The following is a 24,736-nucleotide window of genomic DNA, read 5'->3' on the forward strand; positions in this document are numbered from 1 at the left end:
CAAATTTGTCCCTGTGTCATTCTCTATGACAGTTGTTAAATTGCATGCAGACTGTGAGAAATTGCGGGAGGACCTTGGAGACTGGGCATCCAGAGAGTACATGAAATCTAACATGAACAAGTGCAAACTGACGCATATAGGGAAGAATAACTTTAAGCTACACAATTTTAGTTTCTACATTAGGAGTCACTATTTAGGAAAAGGATCTAGGTGTCATGGAAAATACATTAAAATCTTATGTTCATTGTATAACAGCTGAAAACAAAATGCTGGGAATTAGGAAAGGAATAGAAAACAGCATAAAATCTGTTTTATTACTTGCTAGGTACTTGGGACCTGGGTTAGCTACTGTTGGAAAATAGGATACTGGTCTGTCCTAGTATGGCAATTTTTATGTTCTTTTAATATAAATTTGTATTACTCTTTTATATTACAACAATTACAACAATGACCACAGTAGAACAGGCAATATAAAGCCATCTGCATTGGTTCTTCACGAAGGCTTTAGTGTAAATTGTTTATTGTTGTACAACCAGCAAACAAACATAACAGTTCAAGAGAACCACAAGGTCGAGAAAACCAAAAGTACAATAATACTTGATTTATATTTACACCCCCAACCCTACCTCTTCCCCTTGTAGACACGCACCCCAGAATCTAAGCCCAAATCCCATACCCCACAAACCCCACCTCCCCAAAGAAAAAACAGACCAGAAGGACTGCTGAGCAAGCTGTGTTCTTATGCCGCTCAGCAAGAACCAAGCAGAGTTGTCCTCAACCCCAACCCTCCTCCCACAGAAACCACCCCCACCCTTCTCAATTGTCTAACAGCACACACCACCACATCCATACCAGACATCCACCCACAGCCAAACACCATACCAAGCACGCTGGGGAAGCATCCAAGGACAAGCAGTATCATATCCTAGAACGAATTTAAGACCAAACTTCTGGACCTAGGAGAGAGCGATTGAATATAGGAGTCCCAGATCTGCAAATAAGCTTTTTTTTCACTTGAGAGACAAGTGGGCATGGCGTTGCTCCAAGAGCATCAAATTATGAAAGCGGTTCCGCCAAGCCCAGTAAGCAGGTGTGGTCGGTTGCATCCAGACACTAAGTATGATCTTCTTACCCAAAACAGCAAACAGCAGCCTTACTAATCAGCATCCAATGTCCCCAAGCAGACACCCTCAAAGATTCATACCGATCCAAAAGTAAGCCTACCGGCGACATCGGAAGAGATTGCCCAAAAAATCTTTCCATAAAGCGGAGTACAGCCCTCCAAAAAACTTTCACACGAGGGCAACCCCAAAAAGCATGGATAAATGAATTAGTACCTTGTTAACATTTAGGGCAGGTCGGGGAAGAAATACCCCCCCACACACTTTGTGCACCTGCTCCTGGGAAAAGTATGTTCGATAAACCACCCGAAATTGGCATTCCCTCAGATATATATAGAGGAGATACGATTAATAAGGGAAGGAAAGTTCAAGAACTCGACAAGTATATCCAGATCTCTCCCCCAGCCATGTCCCAAAGCCTCATGATTTCCGTGGTTCACAAAGGCTTTAAAGAAAAGAACAATAAAAGTAAACCTACCCATCCCCCCCTATTCTTATGTTCTTAATATCATGCCACTCCATGATGCAATTGCACCTTGAGTACTGTGTGCAATTCTGGTCACTGCATTGCAAAAAAGATGTAAGGGCTCATTTTCAAAGGACTTATACACAAAGTACTATAGTAACCTATGGCATTTTGTGTGTCTAAGAGCTTTGAAAATGAGCCATATAACAGAGTTAAAACGGTACACAGAAGGACAATGCAAAGTGATGAATCACTCAGTAGAACTTTGTGAGCATAATTCATTCCAGAAGCATGATTGTAATCCAAAGCACTCATATATCAAAGCAAATTTCCCCATAGGAAATAATGGAAACTCAGATGATTTGTTCCACAACCCAAAAACTAATACAAAATACTATACGTACTCGTATTGCAAGACCTCACTCATTTAGAACAGTCACTACACTCCTGCAGTGTCAGAGAGAGAAGAATCTTTGGCTCAGTTGTGATGTGTGTATACTGTATGTACTTGTATTGCAAGACATTGCTTGTATATCAAGTTAAAATTTAATAACATGTTTTGCTTGTCTTGCAAAACACTTGAAACTAAGTTACTTGCAATCCAAGGTTTTAATGTACTAAAGGGATTAAAGACTCTTCAGCTTGGAGAAGACATAGCTGAAGGGAGACATAGAGGTCTGTAAAATCCTGAATGGAGGGAAACATGAATCCATTGTTTACTATTTCATGAGCCCTATGGCAACAAAGATCAAGGCACAGCTTCAGGTAGAGCACTAAGGGTGGAAGTTACCCTTCCATTAAGGTATTTTACTACTAACGTCCTGTTTTAGCACAGGCCCGATGTTATGCAATGAGAACTGGTTATTAGTAATTGAGTTAACTGTGAAATAACCTGTTTTAGCCCACATTGGTAAGTTCTCTCTTAAAGTTACTATGATAAAACTAGAATTAAGAATCAGAAATAACCAATGAATTTGGGTAGTACAAGACAAAAGCTGTGTCTGGCAACAGGAGAAATGAAAAGCACATTTAAACTGAATACAAAGGGTGTTTTTCTTTGATTAAGTTAAATTTCAGAAGCCTCTTTTTCATTTTTATTATTATTTTAAGTTTCCTTTCTATTTGTTCTCCTAACAAAACTCTGAAAAAATAGACAATGCTTATAAAGTTACCCAAACAAGTTCCCTTTGTTGAAAGGGCATACCAGACCGTCAGTAATTCTAAACATATTTTCTTTGACTTAATATGGTTCAATTCTTCTGATGGTTCATAATAGAGAAGAATGCCCCTTCTGTCTCTTGTCCACCATCTATTCATGTTCAATAAAGCATCTTCTGATAAAACACTGCAATCAATTACCTTCACAAGCACCAAAACTCCCTCATTGGTTGCAGAATCTGTTTCTATTTTGAAGTAGCCATTCTCATTCCCAGAAAGAATTGTGAAATTTGCAAACCAGTTATCAGTGTATTGTTCATCTTCATCAGAGACTTTCAAGCGTAGTACCTCCACATTTGCTGTATTTTCTTCAATGCTTCCTTCATACTAAAAAGGAAAAAAAAAAAAATAATAAATTAATATCTATAAATCTGACCAACAGTATTTATGCTTTTTTTCCAGCAAGCTTTTGAATGATATTAAACCCAATTATAGGGGAAAAAAGGAGTTTAACATCAATTTTTTAATGATGTTATTTGTATATTAGTTTTGTTTATTATGTTGGGGCCGACATTCAAATCAATTTAACTGGCCAGAAACGCCTCCTGGCCAGTTAAATTGCCTGTTTGAGGTTAACCAGCCATTTTCACTGGTATTTAACTGTTACTGCTGCTGAAAAAGGCCAGTTAGTGCTTAACGCAAAAATAACTTTTTTTTTTTGGTGGGGGAAGTGTTTTGGAGGTGGAATCAGCACTTGGCTGGTTAAGTGCTGATATTCAGCAATTAACCAGCTAAAGTAATTGCATAAATAGAGCTTTTATGAGGTCCTATCTCCCCCCCCCCCCCTTTTATAAACCCACACAGCAAAAGCCCTGAAGCCCTTTAAATCCCTATGGTCTTTGGGACAGTTAACGCAGTGGCTCGTGCTATCAGGCTTTGTAAAAGAGGGGTTTATGTAGTATCCCATAGCCAGTTAAGTGTTGAATACTGTGAACTGGATTTTGGAAAAAGATTTTTGGTACAATATATAGGCAGATCATTTTTCTTGTGCACACATCATATGAAGATTTGCATAGTTAATTGGATGGAACGATATGTATACCACAGATTTTATGATATATTTCTTTGATTTTATACAACTTACATACATAGTAATGTGGAGGGGCATAATAAAAAAAAAAGTCAAGTCTGTTTTGGGCCTAGGGCGCTAGTTGTCCAAAGTCGGCAGCGTCCAAAGTCCATTCTCGAAAAATAGGTCCAAAATATATTTTTTCAGAGAATCGTCTACTACTATGTCTAGCCGTTTGATCATCCAGACTGCTAAGTCATCTATCTTTATATTGCATTCTCGTCCAAGTCCCAAACTTCTAGAAAAAGACCTTAGCTACGTACGTAGCTAGATTGTGAGCCCTCCGGGACAGAGGGAAAATGCTTGAGTACCTGATTGTAAAACCGCTTAGATAACCTTGATAGGCGGTATATAAAATCCTAATAATAAATAAATAATAAAACTTCTGGATGTGGGAGGGGTCAACAAAGTAATGGATTGGCCACCCAGACATGACAACAGAGTAGAGGGGCACCTTACAGCGCACTACTATGAACTTCACAAAAAGGGTACCACAAACATCTTACCACAACTCCCTTGGAGGTCATGGTGAACCCCCCCCCAATCTACTATATCCATATGCCTACCACCCCAATAGCCCTTATGGCTGCAGGTGCCACCTATATAGCAGTACAGTAGGGGGGTTTTTGGGGGGAGCACATGGTTCTACCATAAATGCAGTGGTTAGAGTGGCTTATGGGCCTGGGTCCCCCTCTCTATGATTCACTAGCTCATCCCCCAGAGCACTTAAACTACCTCTGTGCAACTCTACTAGACTTTCCTATGCTAGGTACTGATGTTCTGGAGGCAGGTATGTATGTTTTTATTCCGATTTTTATGGCTGGGGGAGGAGGGTGCCGGGGTGTGTGTGTGCCAGTGATCACTGGGGGAGTGTGTGGGGCTCTGTACTTTGTGTCTACAGTAGTTATCTGGTCACTTTGGATACCTTCTGGACACTTATACCTGTTTTTAGATTGCCTAAGTCACAATATATAAGTTCTGTCTAGGCCCGGGTTCCGTGATAGACTCGTTTTGCCGTCCCAATCGACCGGCCGATCAACCTTCCTCTCCCCAAGGTTCCCCACCGGTCATCACTTCATGCACACTCATTCTCGCTGCGCCCTTCCTTGCCCGACTGCCAGAACCCGTCTTCCCTCTCTCGCTTTCTCCCGTAGACACTCTTTGATAGACTGACATCGGAGAGAAATTTCTGGGCCAGCCAATCGCTGCTTGGCTGGCCCGGAACTTCCTCTCCGACATCAGAATTGAAGGGGAGCAGAATGCTGGTCAGTTCAAGGTTTCTGCATGGAGATCTTGGGGGGCGGTGGCTTGGAGACCTGTTCCCCGGTGGCGATGGCAAACCTAGTGGCTTGGGGGAGGGCAGGGAGAAAGAAACAAAGGGGGCAGGCAGGGAGACAGAAAGAAAAAGGGAACAGGGAGACAGAGAGAAAGTGGGCATGGAGAGAGCGAGAAAGAAAGAACAGGAGGCAGGGAGAAAGAAAGAAAAAGTTGGGGGAGAGAATGAGGTCTGGAAGAGAGAAAGCATATAGGAGGCTGAAAGAAGGGAAGAAATATTGGATGCAGGAGTGGGCTGAAGTCAGAAGATGTCAGAAGAAGTGCAGCCAGAGTGAAGTGAGAAGAAGTCAGAAGAAGAAAGTGCAACCAGAGACTCATGAAATCACCAGACAACAAAAGTAGGAAGAATGATTTTATTTTCAATTTAGTGATCAAACTGTGTCTGTTTTGAGAATTTATATCTGCTGTCTATATTTTGCACTATGGCTCCCTTTTACTAAACCGCAATAGCGGTTTTTAGCGCAGGGAGCCTATGAGTGTCGAGAGCAGCGTGGGGCATTCAGCGCAACTCCCTGCGCTAAAAACTGCTATGTGGTTTAGTAAAAAGGGAGGGGCTATATTTGTCTATTTTTGTATGATTGTTATTGAGGTGACACTGCATAGAGTCATCTGCCTTGACCTCTTTGAAAAAAACCCGGAATATGAATGATAACTAACATTTTCTCTGCCTTTCAGTGTGCTTTGTGTTTTTTTTTTTTTTTTTTTTTTTAATTTTATTGTTGGTAGATCATTTTGACTTGGTCATTTTAAAAGTAGCTCGCAAGCCCAAAAAGTGTGGGCACCCCTGGTCTAGGCAGTCTCATTAAACTTTTGATTATCGCTGCAGACAACTAAGTCTAGGTCTGCCCACATCCCGCCCATCTCCCACCCTAACCGCTCTTCGAAAAACACCCCTTTTCACTCTAGGTGAACAGCGGCAGTGAAAAGGCCTAAGTTGCTTTTAGATACGTCTAAAACCTGTTTCAATTATCGGCACTTGGATGACTTGTCTTTTTGATCGACCAAGTGCCAATTTGGGTAAGTTTTTAGATGTATTTTCATTTCAAATGACAGCAGATAAAAGACCTCAATGGTCAATCCAGTCTCCCCATTAGTTACACGCATTATAAATTCACAATTAAATTAAATTGTCCAACTACTGGAATTTCCATCAAAGTTCACTTCAACAACTATATTTATATTTTATGTCCCCCCCCCCCCCCAATTTGGTCAACATGGAATTTTGGTAAAGTCTCCTGCCAAACTTACCCACAGTGTGGCCCTCCCTCCCCAGAGGAACCAACCCATAAACATTCGCTGAAGCCAACTTCTTTAAAGTAGATTCCACTACCAGGGATTGATGGGGAAGTTGTGGCTTATCAAATCCTGGTAGAGAGATTACTTTGTAGAGTTATTCCAGTTTTCTGGGAGCTACCAGCACTGAGAGAGGTGATTCAAGATTCTTGTAAAAAGTCTCATGTAAAATGCCATGTAAAGGGAGCTTCAGCATTTCTTTTGGAGGCTGGTCATAATCCAGAGTTTCGAGATACTCTTTACTGTATTTAAAATCAGACTCCAATGGCACCGAAAGGTCCTTTCCCATCTGTCTTATAAATTTGGTGAAGGCCAGTTTTTCGGTAGGAGAAGTAGCTCGAGCTGGAGAACATCTAGGAGAGTTTGATGCTGGAGATTCTTAAGCCTCGGTGGACAATGGAGAGAGTTCTGGGTTGGAGTCGTCTAGCAAATCTGAGTCTTGCAACAAAGAGGGAGAGTGTTGCTTTGACCAGTGCCGTTCTGGTGTTGGGGTCTCAGAATGCTTCCTCTTTCGAGACACCTTATCTGACTTAACAGTACTTCGGTCAGAGTTACTGGAAGAAGGTGAATGACGTCGAGGAGATTGATGCTTGGAAGAGTAATGCTCCAGTGCCAGAATGGTACAGCTGGAACAATGAGTCAATTCTGAAGGGCACACCGATGGAGCATCAATGGTGCGGGAGTCCTGGCAACCATAGGCTCAGACTGGACCAGTACCGAAGAAGTCAGTGTCAGGAGCAGTAAATATGAAACTGGTCACTGAGCTCCTTCCAAAGCAAAGCATTGAGCTTTTGTCTCAGACTAAGCACTGGTACTTGAGGTGGCGTCGCCAGTACTATAGGTGCTGCGACACGGTCCGGGGAAGACTATACTGATGTTGAGGCATTCCTTGATAACAGAACCGGTGGCTGCATGGACTTGCGCTTGGTCGGCATGAATTAGTTCGATGCCTTTTGTGACAAGCATCCCTGATAGGGAAGTGGATGGCTTCTTAGATGGCTTACCAGAGGGCGCAATGTGCTGCGACACTGGTGTCGATGGTGGTGCTGCTGGCGGTGTCAAAGTCCTCAATGCCGGTATCTTCGATGGACTCAGTGTCGGTGATGTCTCTGCTTCCATGGCGACACTGAAAAGTTTCTCCTGCTGTAAATTACGGTTTTTAATCGTCCACTTTTGTAGAGAAGAGCATTGCTTACAAGTCTGAACGCGGTGTTCAGGACCCAAACACTGGAAATACCAGCTGTGAGGGTCTGTAAGTGAAATAGTGCATGCACACCGACCGCACTTTTAAAAACCTGTCAGCGGGCGTGTCCTGGATGGGAACACTGCCTCCACCAATTTGAAATCGATGGCTAAGGTGCTGGACAAGGCCCCGCCAGGTCAAAACCCGCAAAAAAACTAAGTTTAAAAAAAAATTATTTTATTGACTAATGAAAAATAAAATAAAGAAGAAATAACAAGAATAGAAGAAAACTGCATGAGCGGGAAGGCAAAAAATGATCAACGGCTGTTGAAATGCAACTTTTTAGCTCCACGGAAACTAAGAAACTGAGGTACCACGCGCCTACATCAAATGGGAAGGCACTTGCACATGCGCGGTGCAGGCTATTGTGAACTTTCTGAAAGTCTTAGGTTGAAACAATTTTTATTGAACACGCCAAACAGGACAATGAATGCAGCAGAAGATACAGTTGCTCAAATATTATACAGCAATTATCCCCCAATCCCAACAACCCACCCCCACCTTCCACCTAACCTCCTATTCCCCAATACCCTACTCAACAAGAAACCTACCATACAAAGAAGGAAAGAGCTCCCAGAAGAACCCAGCACAAAGTCTGAAGCAAAATGCGACAGGCACAATGAGAGAGTAAAGCAAAGTTACTTACCGTAACAGTTGTTATCCAGGGACAGCAGGCAGCTATTCTCACTAAACTAAACTAAACTAAACTAAATCTTGGGTTTATATACCGCATCATCTCCACAGGTGGAGCTCGACACGGTTTACATGGTTAGGGAAGGAACGGAACTCCAGTGGATTTATAGAAGTAAGTAAGAGAGAGGTTAGGTGTGATAATACTAGGGAGGAGACGGGTTACGTTTTGGAGAAGAGCCAAGTCTTCAGAAGCTTACGGAATGGTAGGAGGGGGCTCAAGTTACGGAGAGGGGAAGGGAGACTGTTCCAGAGCTGAGCGATTCTGAAGTGGAGGGAGGACCCGAGTTTACCGACGAGGGAGATACCTTTTGGGGAGGGGAAGGATAATTTTAATTTTTGCGTGGATCTAGTGGAGAGTGGATTTGAGGAACTCCAGGATAGAGGAATAAGAGGTGGAAGGATGCCGTGGAGTATCTTGAAGGTTAAGCAAGCACATTTAAAATGGACCCTGGAGATGACAGGAAGCCAGTGCAGCTTGGACAGGAGCGGAGAGACATGGTCAAATTTGCTTTTTGAGAAGATAAGTTTGGCCGCGGTGTTCTGGATTAGTTGGAGTTTGTGGAGGTTTTTCTTTGTTAAGCTAAGGTAAATGGAATTGCAATAGTCCAATCTGGAGAGGATGATGGACTGAACGAGCACGGCAAAGTGTTTTTGGTGGAAGCAGGACCTCACTTTCCTCAGCATGTGAAGGCTGTGAAAGCATGTTTTTATCAGGGAGTTGAGGTGGTCGTTGAAGGATAGCGAGGAATCTATGGTGATGCCCAGAACTTTGCTAGAGAACTCTAGTTGTAGGGAGGAGCCTGTGGGCAGTGGGATGGAAGTGGGTAAATGATCAAGTTTAGGGCCAAGCCAAAGTAGTTTGGTTTTGGACTCATTCAGTTTCATTTGTACAGCGAGAGCCCAGGATTGAAGTTTGGTTATGCATGAAGAGATGTTTGCTGCGAGATTGGTGAGGTTTGCGTCGGTCTCGAGGAGGACCAGGATATCGTCTGCGTAAGTGTAGAGTATTTCTAGGGGGGAGAGGTGGAGGAGGTTCAGGGAGGACATATAAATGTTGAAGAGGATAGGAGATAGGGGGGAGCCTTGAGGAACTCCACATGTCGGTTTCCACGGGGAGGATGAGGTACCATTCTTGGTAACGTTATAAGAGCGGGAACGTAAGAAATTCGAGAACCAGTCGAGGACCGTGGAGCTGATGCCTATCTCGGAGAGTAGGAAGATTAGAATGTCATGATGGACAACGTCGAAGGCTGCAGAGAGGTCGAATTGGAGTAGAACGGCAAATTTTTTGTGAGAATGGAGTTGTTGGATCTTCGAGATTAGGGAGGCCAGGAGGGTTTCAGTACTGAAGTTAGGTCTGAAGCCGTATTGATAGGGTAGGAGGATAGAGAATCTTTCCAGGTAGGCTGAGAGTTGGGAGGAGACAATGGACTCAAGCAGTTTGGTTAGGAACGGGATGTTCGCTATAGGGCGATAACTGGATGGGATGGAGGGATCTAGGTCAGCTTTCTTCAGTAGGGGGGTCAATGCAATGTGTCCCATTTCAGGTGAGAAGAGGCCCGATAGCAGAGCAGAATTTATGAGTTTGGTGAGTGATGAGATGGCCTGTGTGGGTATTTTCTCGAATAGATAGGATGGAAATGGATCCAAGGAGCAGTTACAGGATTTCAATTTCTGGCAGAGCTTGAGGACCTGCAATTCGGATACTTGCTCAAAGGCAGTCCAGGATCTGTTGACTGGGACAGGGGTGATGACATTTGGAGTAGGATTGGGGGTGGCGAACACTAGAGAATTGTAGGAGACTGCGGGAGGGAAGGAGCTTCTTAAGGTGGTGACCTTTCCATTGAAGAAGTTTGCTAGTAGGTCGGCTGATGGGGAGGAGGGGAGTAAGGAAGGGTTGGTGTTGGGGATTAGGGAGCGCCAGATATTGAACAGCATGCTGTTCTGATTGTTTGATCTGGAGATCTTGTCCCCATAGAAGTTTTTCCTAGCGCTTTTGAGTACGTTGTTGTAAAATTTAATGTTGACTCTCCAGATTTGTTTGTCTGTGGGGGATTTAGATTTTTTCCAGATGCGTTCCAGGGATCGGCATTTTTGTTTTAGTACCCTGTGGTATGGGAGGTACCAGGGGGCCTTACGGGAGTAGGTGACGGTTTTGGTAGAGAGCGGGGCAAGAGAGTGGTAGGTGGATTCTGAGAGAGTAATCCAGTTGTGCCAGTTGGTTGCAGTATCTGGAGGCTTAGGGTTAGATGAGAGATTGTCGAGAAATTTGGACCAGAACTGATTACTTGAAATTTTCTTGCGGAAAGTAATGGACTTAGAGGTATGGGATGAGGTTCCAAGGTGTGACATGAAGATGGGGAGGGAGAAGGTTCCTAAGAAGTGGTCGGACCAGGGGACGTGGTCCCAACGGATGTCATTGGTCGAAGTTTTGTAATCCGTGAGATCGAGGAAGCTGATAATGTCTAGTGTGTGGCCTCTATCGTGGGTTGGAGAGGAGGCGGGGGGAGAGAAGCCAAGGGAATTGAGGAAATTATTGAAATCAGATGCATCCTTGCTGGTGGTGTCATCGAGGTGGAGGTTGATATCTCCGATGATCAGGAGTCTTTGGAACTTAAGGAACGCGTTGGATATGGTCTCGTAAACAAGCTCGGAGGAATTGCTCCAGGGGGTGGGCGGGCGATATAATGATAAGATACCCAGTGGGTGAAGATGGAGCTCATCATTAACTGAGGCTAACATGTATTCAAGTGAGCGATGGCTGCCTTTTTCGAGAAGCTGAACATCAAAGAAAGATTTGTAGAGGAGTGCCAGGCCACCTCCTTTTCGGTTTAATCTAGGAGAAAAGAGGCCTTGGTAGCCCTGGGGACATAGCTCGTTTTGTGTAAAGAGATCGTCTTTGGTGATCCAGGATTCTATGATGCAGAAGAATCCAGGATCAGAATCCGCGAGAAGGTCTTTCACAATTTGGGTCTTGTTGCATACGGATCTGGCGTTGCAGTAGAGAAACGGGACTGGGGTTAGAGAGTCTGGGGTGTGGTTGGGAAGGTTGGCGGGGGGCACAGGTTTTAAAGAGGTGAGGTTGGCTTTGCGGGGTTTTTGTTTGTAAGAGTGACTTCTGGTGCGCATCAGCGTGGGAATTTTGAGGTCGGGGCAGGTAGTAGTGACATTTGGGGAATCTGGTAGATTGGGGGAGGGGGGTATCAGACAGAAGGTGATCTTAAGAGAAGAGCAGAGAAGGAGGAAAAGGAGCCAGAAGGGAGGCTTCATGATGGAACTTGGGGAGCCTTTTAAGCTGAAAGGCAGGGCTTGTTTAGATCGTGTGTGAAACGGTTTGCTAAGTGGGGAGAGACTTAGCAACAGCACGGAGTCGGTAGAGGCAGTGTGCAGGAGCAGGGTGTAGAAGGGTGTCTGGTTTTTTTTTTTTTTTTTTTTTTTTTTAACGTTTGTCGGGAGTGGGACTGAGCGGTTAGAGGACAGCACAGGAGGGAGTGAGCGTTAAACCCGGATCCCAGCAATGGGAGTGGGTTGATATCTGAATCTATGTTCCTTTTAGTTTAGCGTCTAATAGATTCCAAGAATTACAATGAAATACAATGACATACAATTTAACAGCTGAACCATATGTACTGACCTCGGAAGGTGTACAGTTTAGCGGCTAACAGAGTCCAATGAAATACAGTGAAGTACATGAGATAAAGATTTGGCGGGGGTGGGAGGAACTTGGAACAGTGAAGGGGGGAGGAGGAACAAGGTGGAGGAAAGCTTCCCCTTTCCTCTGTTTCGTAAAGGGGGGGAGTCTGTTCGGTAGCCCTCAAGGGCTGAGGGAAGGGTCAAGCGCAGGCGGTTCTGACCAGACCTTACGGGCAGGTTCCTCCGATGGTGTTTTTAAGGTAGAAGTCGGCTCTTCTATGTCGGGAGGGGGGCGGAGCAGGGCTCCCACGCTCCTCTCCTTGTGCAGAGGGCCGGTGAAAGAGGCAGGTTCCTCCGATGGTGATTTTAAAGGCTCTTCTGTGTCGGGAGGGGGGCGGAGCAGGGCTCCCACGCTCCTCTCCTTGTGCAGAGGGCCGGTGAAAGAGGCAGGTTCCTCCGATGGTGTTTTTAAAAGGCTTTTCTGTGTCGGGAGGGGGGCGGAGCAGGGCTCCCACGCTCCTCTCCTTGTGCAGAGGGCCGGTGAAAGAGGCAGGTTCCTCCGATGGTGTTTTTAAAAGGCTTTTCTGTGTCGGGAGGGGGGCGGAGCAGGGCTCCCACGCTCCTCTCCTTGTGCAGAGGGCCGGTGAAAGAGGCACTAGTGGGTGATGTCATCCGACAGAGCCCCGATACGGACGTCTCGCAAGCATATCTTGCTTGAAGAAACTTAGAAGTTTCGAGATGCCCGCACCGCGCATGCGCCAGTGCCTTCCCGCCCGATGGTCCGGGCGTGTCTCCTCAGTTCAGGTAGCTAGCAGAGAAGTCAACCCAGGGGAGGTGGGTGGGATGTGAGAATAGCTGCCTGCTGTCCCTGGATAACAACTGTTACGGTAAGTAACACTGCTTTATCCCAGGACAAGCAGGCAGGTATTCTCACTAGTGGGTGACCTCCAAGCTAACCTCAATGGGATGGTGGGAGAGTTGGCAACTTAGGAGAATAAATTTCGTAACACTGTTTGGCCAAACTGTCCATCCCGTCTGGAGAAAGTATCCAGACAATAATGAGAGGTGAATGTATGAACCGAGGACCAAGTGGCAGCCTTACAAATCTCCTCAATTGATGTCGATCTGAGGAAGGCTACAGAGGCTGCCATTGCTCTGACCTTACGGGCTGTGACCTTACAGGGAAGGGGTAATCCAGCCTGGGCATAGCAGAAAGAGATACAAGCCGCCATCCAGTTGGAGATGGTGCGCTTCGATACAGGTCGTCCCAACTTGTTTGGATCAAAGGAGACGAATAGTTGAGGAGCAGTTCTGTGTGGTTTGGTGCGATCCAGGTAGAAAGCCAAAACACGTTTACAGTCCAGAGTGTGTAGAGCTGATTCTCCAGGATGAGAATGAGGCTTTGGAAAAAACACTGGAAGCACAATGGATTGGTTGAGATGAAATTCAGAGACTACTTTAGGTAGGAATTTTGGATGAGTGCGGAGGACCACCTTGTCATGATGGAATACTGTGAAAGGTGGGTCCGCCACCAAGGCCTGAAGCTCACTGACCCTGCGAGCAGATGCGAGGGCCAAGTGAGAAACTTTAGTGGAGCCTTTCTCAGAGGCTCAAAAGGAGGTTTCATAAGCTGAGAAAGGACAACATTGAGATCCCAAACCACTGGAGGCGGTTTGAGAGGAGGATTGACATGAAAAAGTCCTTTCATAAATCTGGAAACCACAGGATGAGCAGAGAGAGGTTTCCTTTGCAGAGGTTGATGGAAAGCCGCAATAGCACTCAGGTGGACTCGTATAGATGTCGACTTGAGACCAGACTGAGACAGGTGTAGAAGATAGTCCAACACAGAGGATAGGGTGGCTCGCTGAGGCTCCTTAGAGTTAGAACTACACCATGAAGAAAATCTAGTCCATTTTTGGGAGTAGCATTGATGAGTAGCAGGCTTCCTGGAAGCCTCAAAGACATCCCTCACCGCCTGGGAAAACTGGTGAGGAGTTACGTTGAGAGGAACCAAGCTGTCAGGTGGAGAGACTGCAGGTTGGGATGAAGTAGAGATCCCTGATGCTGAGTAAGCAGTGAAGGAAACACTGGAAGAAGGAATGGCTCCCTGCTGCTGAGTTGAAGTAGAAGGGAGAACCAAGGTTGTCTGGGCCACCGTGGAGCTATTAGAATCATGGTGGCATGGTCCGACTTCAGCTTGACCAGAGTCTTTTGAATGAGAGGAAATGGAGGAAACGCATACAGAAAGCGATTCCCCCAATCCAGCAGAAAGGCATCTGCCTCGAGGCGATGAGGAGTGTAGATCCTGGAGCAAAAGTGAGGCAGTTTGAAGTTGTGGGGAGCCACAAAGAGGTCTATCTGAGGTGTCCCCCACTGAGCAAAGATCTGATGAAGGGACGAGGAATGCAGTGTCCATTCGTGAGGCTGGAGGAGACGACTTAAGTTGTTCGCCAAGACACTGTCCTTCCCCTGAATGTAGACAGCTTTGAGGAAGGCGTTGTGGCGAACCGCCCAATCCCAGACTCTGAGAGCTTCCTGGCAGAGGGAGGCCGAGCCCGTGCCCCCCTGCTTGTTGATATAATACATGGCGACCTGATTGTCTGTGCGAATGAGGACCACCATGTCGTGAAGCAGATGTTGAAAAGCTTGAAGAGCATTGAAGATGGCTCTGAGCTCCAGAAGATTGATTTGATGGAGGCGGTCCGCACTGGTCCAGAATCCCTGAGTGCGAAGACCATCCAGATGTGCTCCCCAGGCATAGGTCGAGGAATCGGTTGTGAGAACCTTCTGGTGGGGAGGAGAGTGAAACAGCAAACCTCTGGATAGATTTGAAGAGGTCATCCACCAAAGTAGAGACTGCCGAAGAGCAGGAGTGACGATAATGTGTCGAGTCAACGGCTCTGACACCTGAGTCCATTGAGACGCCAGGGTCCACTGAGGGATTCTGAGATGGAGTCTGGCAAACGGCATCACATGAACTGTAGAGGCCATGTGGCCCAGGAGGACCATCATGTGTCTCGCTGAGATGGATTGGCGAGAAGACACAGACTGGCAGAGACGAAGAAGAGCTTCCAGGCGCTGAGGAGGAAGGAATGCTCTGAGGCGGATGGTATCCAGGACCGCCCCGATGAAGGGGAGCGACTGTGAAGGTTGTAGATGAGATTTGGGAAAGTTGATCTCGAATCCCAAACTCTGCAGGAACAGAACCGTGGACAGGGTCGCCGAGATGACCTCCGAGGCCGAGGGCGCCTTGATGAGCCAGTCGTCGAGGTAGGGGAAAACCTGAAGACCCCGGTTCCGGAGTGCCGCGGCCACCACTACCAGACACTTCGTGAAGACACTGGGAGACGATGACAGGCCGAAGGGAAGCACTCGATACTGCAGATGCAGATGTCCCACCCGAAATCTGAGGAACTTGCGAGAGGCCGGATGAATGGGAATGTGAGTGTAGGCCTCCTTGAGATCCAGAGAGCATAACCAGTCATTCTGCTCGAGGAGGGGGTAGAGAGAAGAAAGGGTCAGCATGCGGAACCTCTCTTTGACTAGGAATTTGTTGAGGACCCTGAGGTCCAAAATGGGGCGCAGGTCGCCCGTCTTCTTCGGAACAAGGAAGTACCGGGAGTAAAACCCCTGGTTGTGTTGGTCCACAGGGACCGGCTCGACGGCCCGGAGCCGGAGCAAGGCCTGGGCTTCCTGAAGAAGAAGGGCGGTCTGTGTCAAGTTGGAAGGATACTCTCTTGGCGGATGGTCCGGAGGGACCCGATGGAAATGAAGAGAGTATCCTTCCCTGATGATAGTAAGGACCCAGAGGTCGGTGGTTACGGCCTCCCAGCGATGATAAAAATGATGGAGGCACCCTCCGATGGGAAAAACAAGGGGAGGCGGAACGAGACTGGTTATGCCCTCTACGAGACAGTCAAAAAGGCTGAGGAGCCTTAGGGACAGCAGACGGTTGAGACTTTTGCTGAGCCTTCTGAGGGGGCTGCCGCTTCGCAGGTTGCCTCGCAGGAGGAGCTTGCCTCGGCTGATAACACCGCTGATAGATCAATGGCGGTCGAGAGGGCCGAGACTGCTGAGGCTTAGGCTTCGGCCTAAGAATGGACTGGAAGGACTTTTCATGATCAGACAGCTTCTTAGTGACTGTCTCGATGGATTCGTCGAAAAGATCCGCCCCAGCACACGGGACGTTTGCCAGCTGGTCCTGAAGATTCGGGTCCATGTCAATGGTTCGTAACCAGGCCAAACGGCGCATCGCCACAGAGCATGCTGCCGCCCGGGCCGAGAGCTCGAAAGCATCATAGGCAGATTGCATCAATTGAAGATGAAGCTGGGACAGCGAGGCAACCACCTCCTCGAACTCAAACCGAGCCTGGGACTCGATGTAGGGCGTGAATTTCCGAAGCACAGGTAGAAAAAATTCCAAGTAGGTGGCAAAGTGGAAATTATAATTCAGGACTCGAGACGCCATCATAGAATTCTGATAGATGCGTCGTCCAAACTTATCCATGGTCTTGACCTCGCGGCCTGGAGGCACCGAAGCATACACCTGGCCAGGATGAGACCGCTTGAGCGAGGATTCGACAAGGAGGAACTGGTGAGAAAGCTGAGGACCCTCGAAGCCTTTATGATGCACCGTGCAGTACCGCGCATCCAATTTGCCAGGGACCGCCGGGATAGAGTAAGGAGACTCGAAGCATCGCATGAAGGTCTGGTCGAGGAGCTTGTGCAGGGGAAGTCGCAAGGACTCCGCCGGAGGACGAGGCAAGTGCATGGTATCGAGGTATTCCTTGGAGTATCGAGACCCAGCATCGAGAGTAATGTCCATGTCATCTGCCATCTGCCTGAGGAACAACGAAAAGGACAGTTGGTCTGCCGTTGCCGGTCTGCGAGAAGGACTAGAAAAAGTCGAGGCTTCGGGCTCCATAGAGGCCTGTGAGCAACAGGGCGAGTAAAACACCTCGGGGTCCTCGAACTCCGGGCCCGGAGGAGGAGACCCAGCCGAAGCAGAATACCCCATTCGAGGCAATTTCTTCTGAGGTGAGACGGTCGAGTGCCGAGAGGAATGCCTCGAAGAGTGTCTGGATCGATACCCCTCTCGATGTCTGGAAGAGGATCGAGCCCTTCTGTGAGAATACTGGTCCCCAGAAGCCTCCAAGGAGCAGATAGGACTCGAGGCCGTCGATCGGAGAGGCGGAAGAGTCGGCGCCTCCCCAGAAACCGCCCAGGCTTGATAGGGGGTTCGGAAGAACTCGTCCTGCTTCCTGCTATGCCCAGGACTGGGAGGCCTCGAAGGTGGACACCACACTGTGTCATGGGGCGGGGTAATAGGTTCCAAGGGGGGCAAGTCGCTAAGCGAAGCTTTCCTCGAGGGAATAGGCTCCAAAGGAGGCATATCACTAAGGGAGGCCTTTCTCGAGGGAATCGGTTCCAAGGGAGGCATGGCACTATCCGAGGGCCGCCTCGACGAACTGGACACCGCCCGCCGCTCCTCCTCGCTAAGCAACGAAGTCGAGCGGTGCGGTGGAGGAGGGGGGGCGGGCCGCCCCTCGGAGCCGGAACTGGGAGGTCACCCTGGATCGAGGCAATCAGCCGGGGACCCATGGTGGTCATGAGTTCCACAAACTGAGCCTCCAAAATGGACCTCAACGAAGCCGATATGGAGGGATCCGCACCAAAAGGGGGCCCTTCCGCACGGTCTCCGCGCTCTTTCGGTGCTGCGTGCTTTTGCTTGCCAGCCTTCGGCACTTTAAGCACCACCGGTGGAACTATAGGGGTCGATACCTGTTCCGAGGAGACGGAGGAAGGCACTGGCGCCGAGGTCGAGGCCGAAACCGGCGTGAACGAGGCTGGTTTCAGAAGGCCCGAAGCGGCCGGGGAGGCAGAGGGCTTCGCCGAAGGAGTTGAGGCACCAGTCAATGTCGAAGCCGAAGGATCCAACGAAGCTTCCATCTTGAACATGGACTCCCACAGCAGACAGCGGCGCTTAAACGCTCGGGCCATCAGAGTGGAACAAGGCCGGCACGATTTCGGAAAGTGGTCCGGGCCCAGACACTGTAAGCAGCGTCGATGAGGGTCCGTGAGCGAAATCGCGCGCTGGCACTTGCTGCACTTTTTAAAACCGGTGATCGGCCGGGACATAGGCCGGAAAAGTTCCGCCGCAAGGTCGAAGGCGCGGGGCCCCAGCCACGCGGCCGACCCGGTATCGGAAGTAAAAATTTTATTTTTTTTTAAAAAGAAATCAAAGAAAGAAAATAAATGCACGGGAGAGCCAAAAGAACCCAACCCGCAGCAATAAGAAGGCAAAAAAACAGATTCAATGGGCGCAGAATTGAAGTGAACTTCTCAGCTCCGCGGAAGAAAAAGAACTGAGGAGACACGCCCGGACTATCGGGCGGGAAGGCACTTGCGCTTGCGCGGTGCAGGCATCTCGAAACTTCTAAGTTTCTTCAAGCAAGACATGCTTGCGAGACGTCCATATCGGGGCTCTGTCGGATGACATCACTTGTGAGAATACCTGCCTGCTTGTCCTGGGATAACCAGCAATATGGGAACAAAGAGAAAGCAAGCATCCCCATCCACCTCACTGAGGAGGTCTGAACATGACCAAAGTGACAGTGTGACATTCAGGGCCCTGGACTCTGATGAGCCCCAAAAAACAATGCAGAGGACCTCCCCTCTCAAAGACCTCCAGCACCCCAACATAAAGCAAGAGAAAAAAAAAAATGCAGAGCAGGCTGGGGTAAGGCCACCCCAAGGCTGTCAACCCTTCACCACTCAAGGTAAATTAAATAGGTAAGGCATTAAGGATCATACTACATGTTCTATGAGACAAGGAGCATATATAAGGACCCCAAACCTGCAAAAAAAACAAAAACCCCCTTAGATTGTTGTAAGGAATGATGCACCCGACCCCTCTCATGCAACATCAAAACATGCCAAGCCCAATAAGGAGCACGATCCGAAACCCATTCACCCCTAAAAAATTCTCTTAGCCACCAACCCTGCCTTCCACAAAAATAGCCAGCCAATACCAGGGGGAAATTGAAAAGCTTCATATTTATCTAAAAGAAACCCCGCTGGAGTGAGAAGTATAGAACAACCTAACAAGAGCTCCAAATAGCGAACCATACGTCTACAAAATGCCTTGACCGCTGGACAGCTCCAAAAGGCAAGAAAAAAGGACTTAGGAGCACCAGTGCATTTCTTGCACTGCGCTGACTCTGCAAGACCAGAATGAAACAATTGAACACGCGTAAGATATGCACAGTGCAACACCGGAAACTGACACTCCCTAAGTTCGGCCGAAACAGAAAGGGTTGGGATACACTTAAGACATCCCATATCCAAACCAGTGGGCCACAGGCCCAACTCCAGAGCCCAACGAGAACACAATGACTCCCAAGATATCTGAAAGTCTTAAAGTGGCGATGCACTTTTAAAGTGTCCATACATGGGCTCCGTCGGTGACGTCACCCACATATGAGAATATGCTGCCTGCTTTTCCTGGGATAAATTTTTTTGTTAGCCTGTATAATCTAAAAGAATTTAATTTTTCCAGAAGTAAATGATTGTTTTCATAAAAAATACATACATTAATGTTGGTGGTGGAGAAAAATGCTAAGAAATTAAAAACAATTATGGGTTCTGCTCTTATTCCTTAAAGGGCTCCTTTTACAGAGGTGCGTTAGGGCCTTAACGCACAGAATAGCGCGAAATGCCGCGCACTAGCTGCTACCGCCTCCTTTTAAGCAGGCGGTAATTTTTTAGCTAGCGCACGCTAATCTTGTGCGTGCGCTAAAAACGCTAGCACACCTTAGTAAAAGGAGCCCAAAGTGATTGGTTTAATGGTATCAAAAGCAAAGACTTGCATACACTATAAAACAATATGCTTTTCATATGCCAGCTTCAATTTACCATTTCCTTTTCAAGCTTTGGGACATTGTCATTGATATCCAAAATTTTGATATTGACAATAGATTTACCAGTCCTTCCAATAGATTCACCATCCATGTCTCTCACTTCCACCGTAAATACGTAGGAACTTTGTTGCTATTAAAAATAAAGAGAGAAAGATTTTTATGAAAACCTACTCAAAATCTATTTTGATTCACGCTATGTATTTCTGGGTTAGCCAGTTGTCCGTTTACGCAAAGACTGAGCTACTAGTAACATTAGGCTTTAGTGACATGTTTCTGTACTGAGGGGCCTATGTGCTAAAAGGTTTCCCCTCCATTTTCTATCCAAGGAAGATGTTTAAGCATAGACACTCAAGTGTGATATTTAGATTTGTACGTAGTCTTTGGGGGTCTTAGCATCAGGAATGGTTTGAGCACTGACTAATTAAAAAAGCAGCAGGAGGTTCATGGTGCATAATGTGATAGCACTGCTATCCCTTCCAAAAGACATTAGTAATTAAAAGGGCCAACGCACTATAACCTACACCAGTTTTATTTCAGTTACTAGTCTTTAAGCCCGTTACATTAACGGGTGCTAGAATATATGTATGTCTGTCTTTCTTTCTGTCTCACTCCCTGCCCTTGTGTCTTTCTTCTTTTATTTCTTTGTCCCTCCATCCTATTATTTGTTTTACTTTCTATTTGTCTCTCTTTCTGCCCCCTATGCAGCATTTATCTCCCCTTGTCCACTTTCCTGTACAGTAGCACTATCAGCATTCCCTTCCCCTCCATTTCCTTGTGCATCAGCATTTCCCCCCTCCCTACTTCCCTGTGCAGCATTTTCCTCCCTCGGGCTAGAATATATGTGTGTGTCTGTCTTTATTTCTTTCTCTCTCTGTCTCCTTAGCCACTTTTTCCTGTCCATTCTCCCTTCTTTTTACCTCCCCTGTGTCCATGACCACCCCTTCACTGCTCCCCTTATCCAGCAGCAGCCCTTCTCCCTCTGTTTTACCTCCCCCCTGTCCATCAGTACCTCTTCCTTCTCCCCCTGTCCAACAATAGGCATCCCTTCCTTTTTCCCCCTGTCCATCATAACCTCTTCCTGCTCCCTCTGTCCAGCAGTAGGCCTCCCTTCATTTCCCCCCCGTCCATCAGCATCTCTTCCTGCTCCCCCTGTCCAGCAGTAGGCCTCCCTTTATTTTTTCCCTGTCCATCAGCATCTCTTCCTGCTCCCCCTGTCCATCAGCACCTCTTCCTGCTCCCCCTGTCCAGCATTAGGCCTCCCTTCATTTTTCCCCCCTGTCCACCACCACCTCTTCATTGCTCCCCTTATCCAGCAGCAGCCCTTCTCCCTTTGTTTTACCTCCCCCCTGTCCATCAGCACCTCTTCCTGCTCCCCCTGTCCAGCAGTAGGCCTCCCTTCATTTCCACCCCTGTCCATCAGCAGGTCTCCCTTAATTTCCCCCCCTGTCTATCTGCACCTCTTCCTGCTCCCCCTGTCCAACAATAGGCCTCCCTTCCTTTTCCCCCCCCCCTGTCCATCATCATCTCTTTCTGCTCCCCTGTGCAGAGTTTTTTAATTACTCGGATAGAGTCCTTGCGCCCCCCCCTTCCCTTCCCTTGTAAGTCGGCGATTCAAGAAGCCTGTGCAGCAGTCTTGACACGCTGCTTCGGGTCCTTCTACTGCGCTTATTTGCTCTGCCGCGTCTCTGATGACACCATCAGAGACGCGGCAGAGCAAATCAGGGCAGTAGAAGGGCCTGAAGCAGCGTGTGAAGACTGCTGCACAGGCTGCTTGAATCGCCGGGTAGGTATTCGGGTCAGCGGCAAGGGAAGGGGGGTGAGCGGCAAAGAACTCCTCTGGTCTGTTGTGGAGGGCGGCCCGGCTCGATTTATTAATTCGTTGGGGGGGGGGGGGGAAATGCGCTGTGTTGGGGGGAAGGGTAAGCAGACGCGAGGACCGTCCAGTTCGAGAGAGGAGCCGGGGGTGAGAAAGGCCGCCGCAGCTATGGAAATTTTTTTTTTATTTGAAAGCCGCTGCCGGGGCCGCGCATGCGCAATTGTTTTTTTCGCGACAGCTCAGGGAACACGTTTTTTTTAGTGCGCATGCGCGGCTTACCATTTTATTATATTAGATTACACATTAACAATTTCACGTACGTGGGTTAGCCAAGGTTAAAATTAATGGGTTGTGCTGTGCACAAAGCTGCTCACTAATATTACAAATGATAAGGAATGTCATGTTAAGTAAACATACAAAAAAGAAGGCAAAAAATGTCAGTAAGGACTCTATGAGTGTGTCTATCAGCTAGGCGAAGGGAGAACAAACTCCAGTGCTTCCACTTACAAAGACGGAGGTGAATCACCCCACCTGCACACCGTCATCGGGCGTTCCTAGTGTGCAAAATCAACTGTGCAGAATTAATAACAATAAATAAGTCACAAACAGTGAACTAGTGAGAGAGTGAATCAAACTGAAAACCCACTCATAGAGTCCTCCCCAGCCTAATCCCCAAGATGCAAAATGAAACCACAGCCAACTTAGCTTTTAAAGCGAGCCAAATGAAGTCAATGAGAATTGCAGGAGACCAGAATAGTCATTGGATCAACCGGTTTCGGGTGAAACCCTTCCATCAGGATCTTAAGGCTGGAGCAGAACCAGCTGGGAGGGAAGCAGGCCGGTTCTGCTCCAGCCTTAAGATCCTGATGAAGGGTTTCACCCGAAACCGGTTGATCCAATGACTATTCTGGTCTCCTGCAATTCTCATTGACTTCATTTGGCTCGCTTTAAAAGCTAAGTTGGCTGTGGTTTCATTTTGCATCTTGGGGATTAGGCTGGGGAGGACTCTATGAGTGGGTTTTCAGTTTGATTCACTCTCTCACTAGTTCACTGTTTGTGACTTATTTATTGTTATTAATTCTGTACAGTTGATTTTGCACACTAGGGACGCCCGATGATGATGTGCAGGCGGGGTGATTCACCTCCGTCTTTGTAAGTGGAAGCGCTGGAGTTTGTTCTCCCGTCGCTAATAACCTCACACTGAGAGCGTCCCTACTCCTTAATTGACATTTGGTATTTGTGTGGTATGGTTTGTTAGCAGTGATTAGCTGATAGACACACTCATAGAGTCCTTACTGACATTTTTTGCCTTCTTTTTTGTATCTTTTAAACACCTTTTGGCAAACGTAGAGGACTTTATAGTATTAGTTATGTTAAGTAAACATGGCATGTACTAACTCACCAGCAAGAATACTCAATCACTTAACCTATGTGCATACTTCTTAACATCTTGCATTGTGCCCGTATTCCTCACCAGAAACTTTACATTCCAGTTGCATATAAGTACGTACAAACTTGGCACACTGGAGGGGAGGTGGAATTGCATTTCATACACATATGTACACAAAAAGCCCTTAATAAATTGCTTCTTAATATCACTGCAAGAAATATCCAGCAATGATAACAGTTGTCATCTAAAAAGGCAAAAAAGAGGGAGGTTTTTTTCCCCCTCTCATTTATGAATTCTAGCAAAATTAGCATTCAGTCCTATCTTTCTTTCTCCTAATGGCACATTTGATTTACTGAGAATCTGAAGTTTTCTAATACCTCTCTATCAATGGAAGCTACCCTTGGGCGAATTTCACCTGCATCCTTATTAATTTCAAATGGCGGAGACAGTTCAGATTCTTGAGAAAGGATCCTGAAAGCAAGTTTACTGTTTAAAGTATTTTCCTCATCTGCATCTGTAGCATTTAATCTCATTATCAAAGTATCTGCAAAATGAGAAAAACATCCATTAGGCCTACAGGCCTACCAAAAAGCACTGAAATCCATACATGTTCACACATGATGCACTTTAAATCAAACCTACTAAAGCTAGAACAAATATAACTTAAAAGAAGAAACGTATATGTTAATTTCCCATAGCAGACAAGGATTTTAAAAAGAAACACAATACAGGCAGTCCCTGAGTTACAGACACCCGACTTAAGTTCGACTCATATTTAAGTAAGTGGTCACAGCTTCATTTGATTTCACTGAGCAGTATTTCCAGTATACTTCTCCTACAGTAGATTCAGAAATGATACATGGCCACATTAAGAACAGTGTGTGGTTGTGTATGCTGTACCTTAGAGGGCAAAAATGAAACCCTAAAGTAAGGGAGTTAGAAAAATCACGAAACAAGCAAAAACCTCCCAAACCCCAAGAATAGAGAATGGATAGGGGGAAGAGACAAAGACAACAAAGAACTCAGCTAGCTTTAATATAAATTGTTAGAACGGGAGAGCCCTCAGTCACACAGCCACCACTGGGAATTCCCATGGGAAAGGCTGTCACGGGCTTACACCCAGAAGAGTGTTAACTGTGAAACATCCCCGGGCTCTCTCCGCGTGAATAAGTAAATAAAGTGCATCAAACACGTGCAAGCTGTGTCGGAGGAATTGAGAGACTCAGCGCAGTCAAGTTGTTCCTGAAGAAGGGGGTGTGCACCCCCGAAACGGAGTCCCGTAGGACGAAGTCATCATTTGCTGGCTGTTTTCACACGGAGAAGCTAAGTACTTCCAGATTGTGTTTGGCTTGGCTAGATTTGGACACTTGTTTTTCCTTTTGGCCCCCTGGTTAGGGGACAGAGACAAACTCAAACTTAGTTACCTGAGTGTGTTTTTTTGATTTATTACATATTTTTTCACACATTGCACGTGTTTGATGCACTTTATTTACTTATTCACGCGGAGAGAGCCCGGGGATGTTTCACAGTTAACACTCTT

The 24,736-nt window shown here is 46.9% G+C and overlaps 1 protein-coding gene across 1 annotated transcript in view; it reads right to left on the minus strand.

The window, feature by feature from the left end:
* Positions 1–24,736, minus strand: part of DSG2 (desmoglein 2) — an 81,070-nt gene that overhangs the window by 27,504 nt on the left and 28,830 nt on the right. Inside the window, exons 6-8 of the mRNA XM_033933774.1 lie at positions 23,574–23,740; positions 19,986–20,120; positions 2,947–3,132 (exon numbers count right to left, since the gene is read on the minus strand). Coding sequence (XP_033789665.1) covers positions 2,947–3,132; positions 19,986–20,120; positions 23,574–23,740 — 488 coding nt within the window. The remainder of the gene's footprint in view (positions 1–2,946; positions 3,133–19,985; positions 20,121–23,573; positions 23,741–24,736) is intronic.

Source organism: Geotrypetes seraphini, chromosome 2, assembly GCF_902459505.1.
Source record: "Geotrypetes seraphini chromosome 2, aGeoSer1.1, whole genome shotgun sequence".
Lineage (NCBI taxonomy): Eukaryota > Metazoa > Chordata > Amphibia > Gymnophiona > Dermophiidae > Geotrypetes > Geotrypetes seraphini.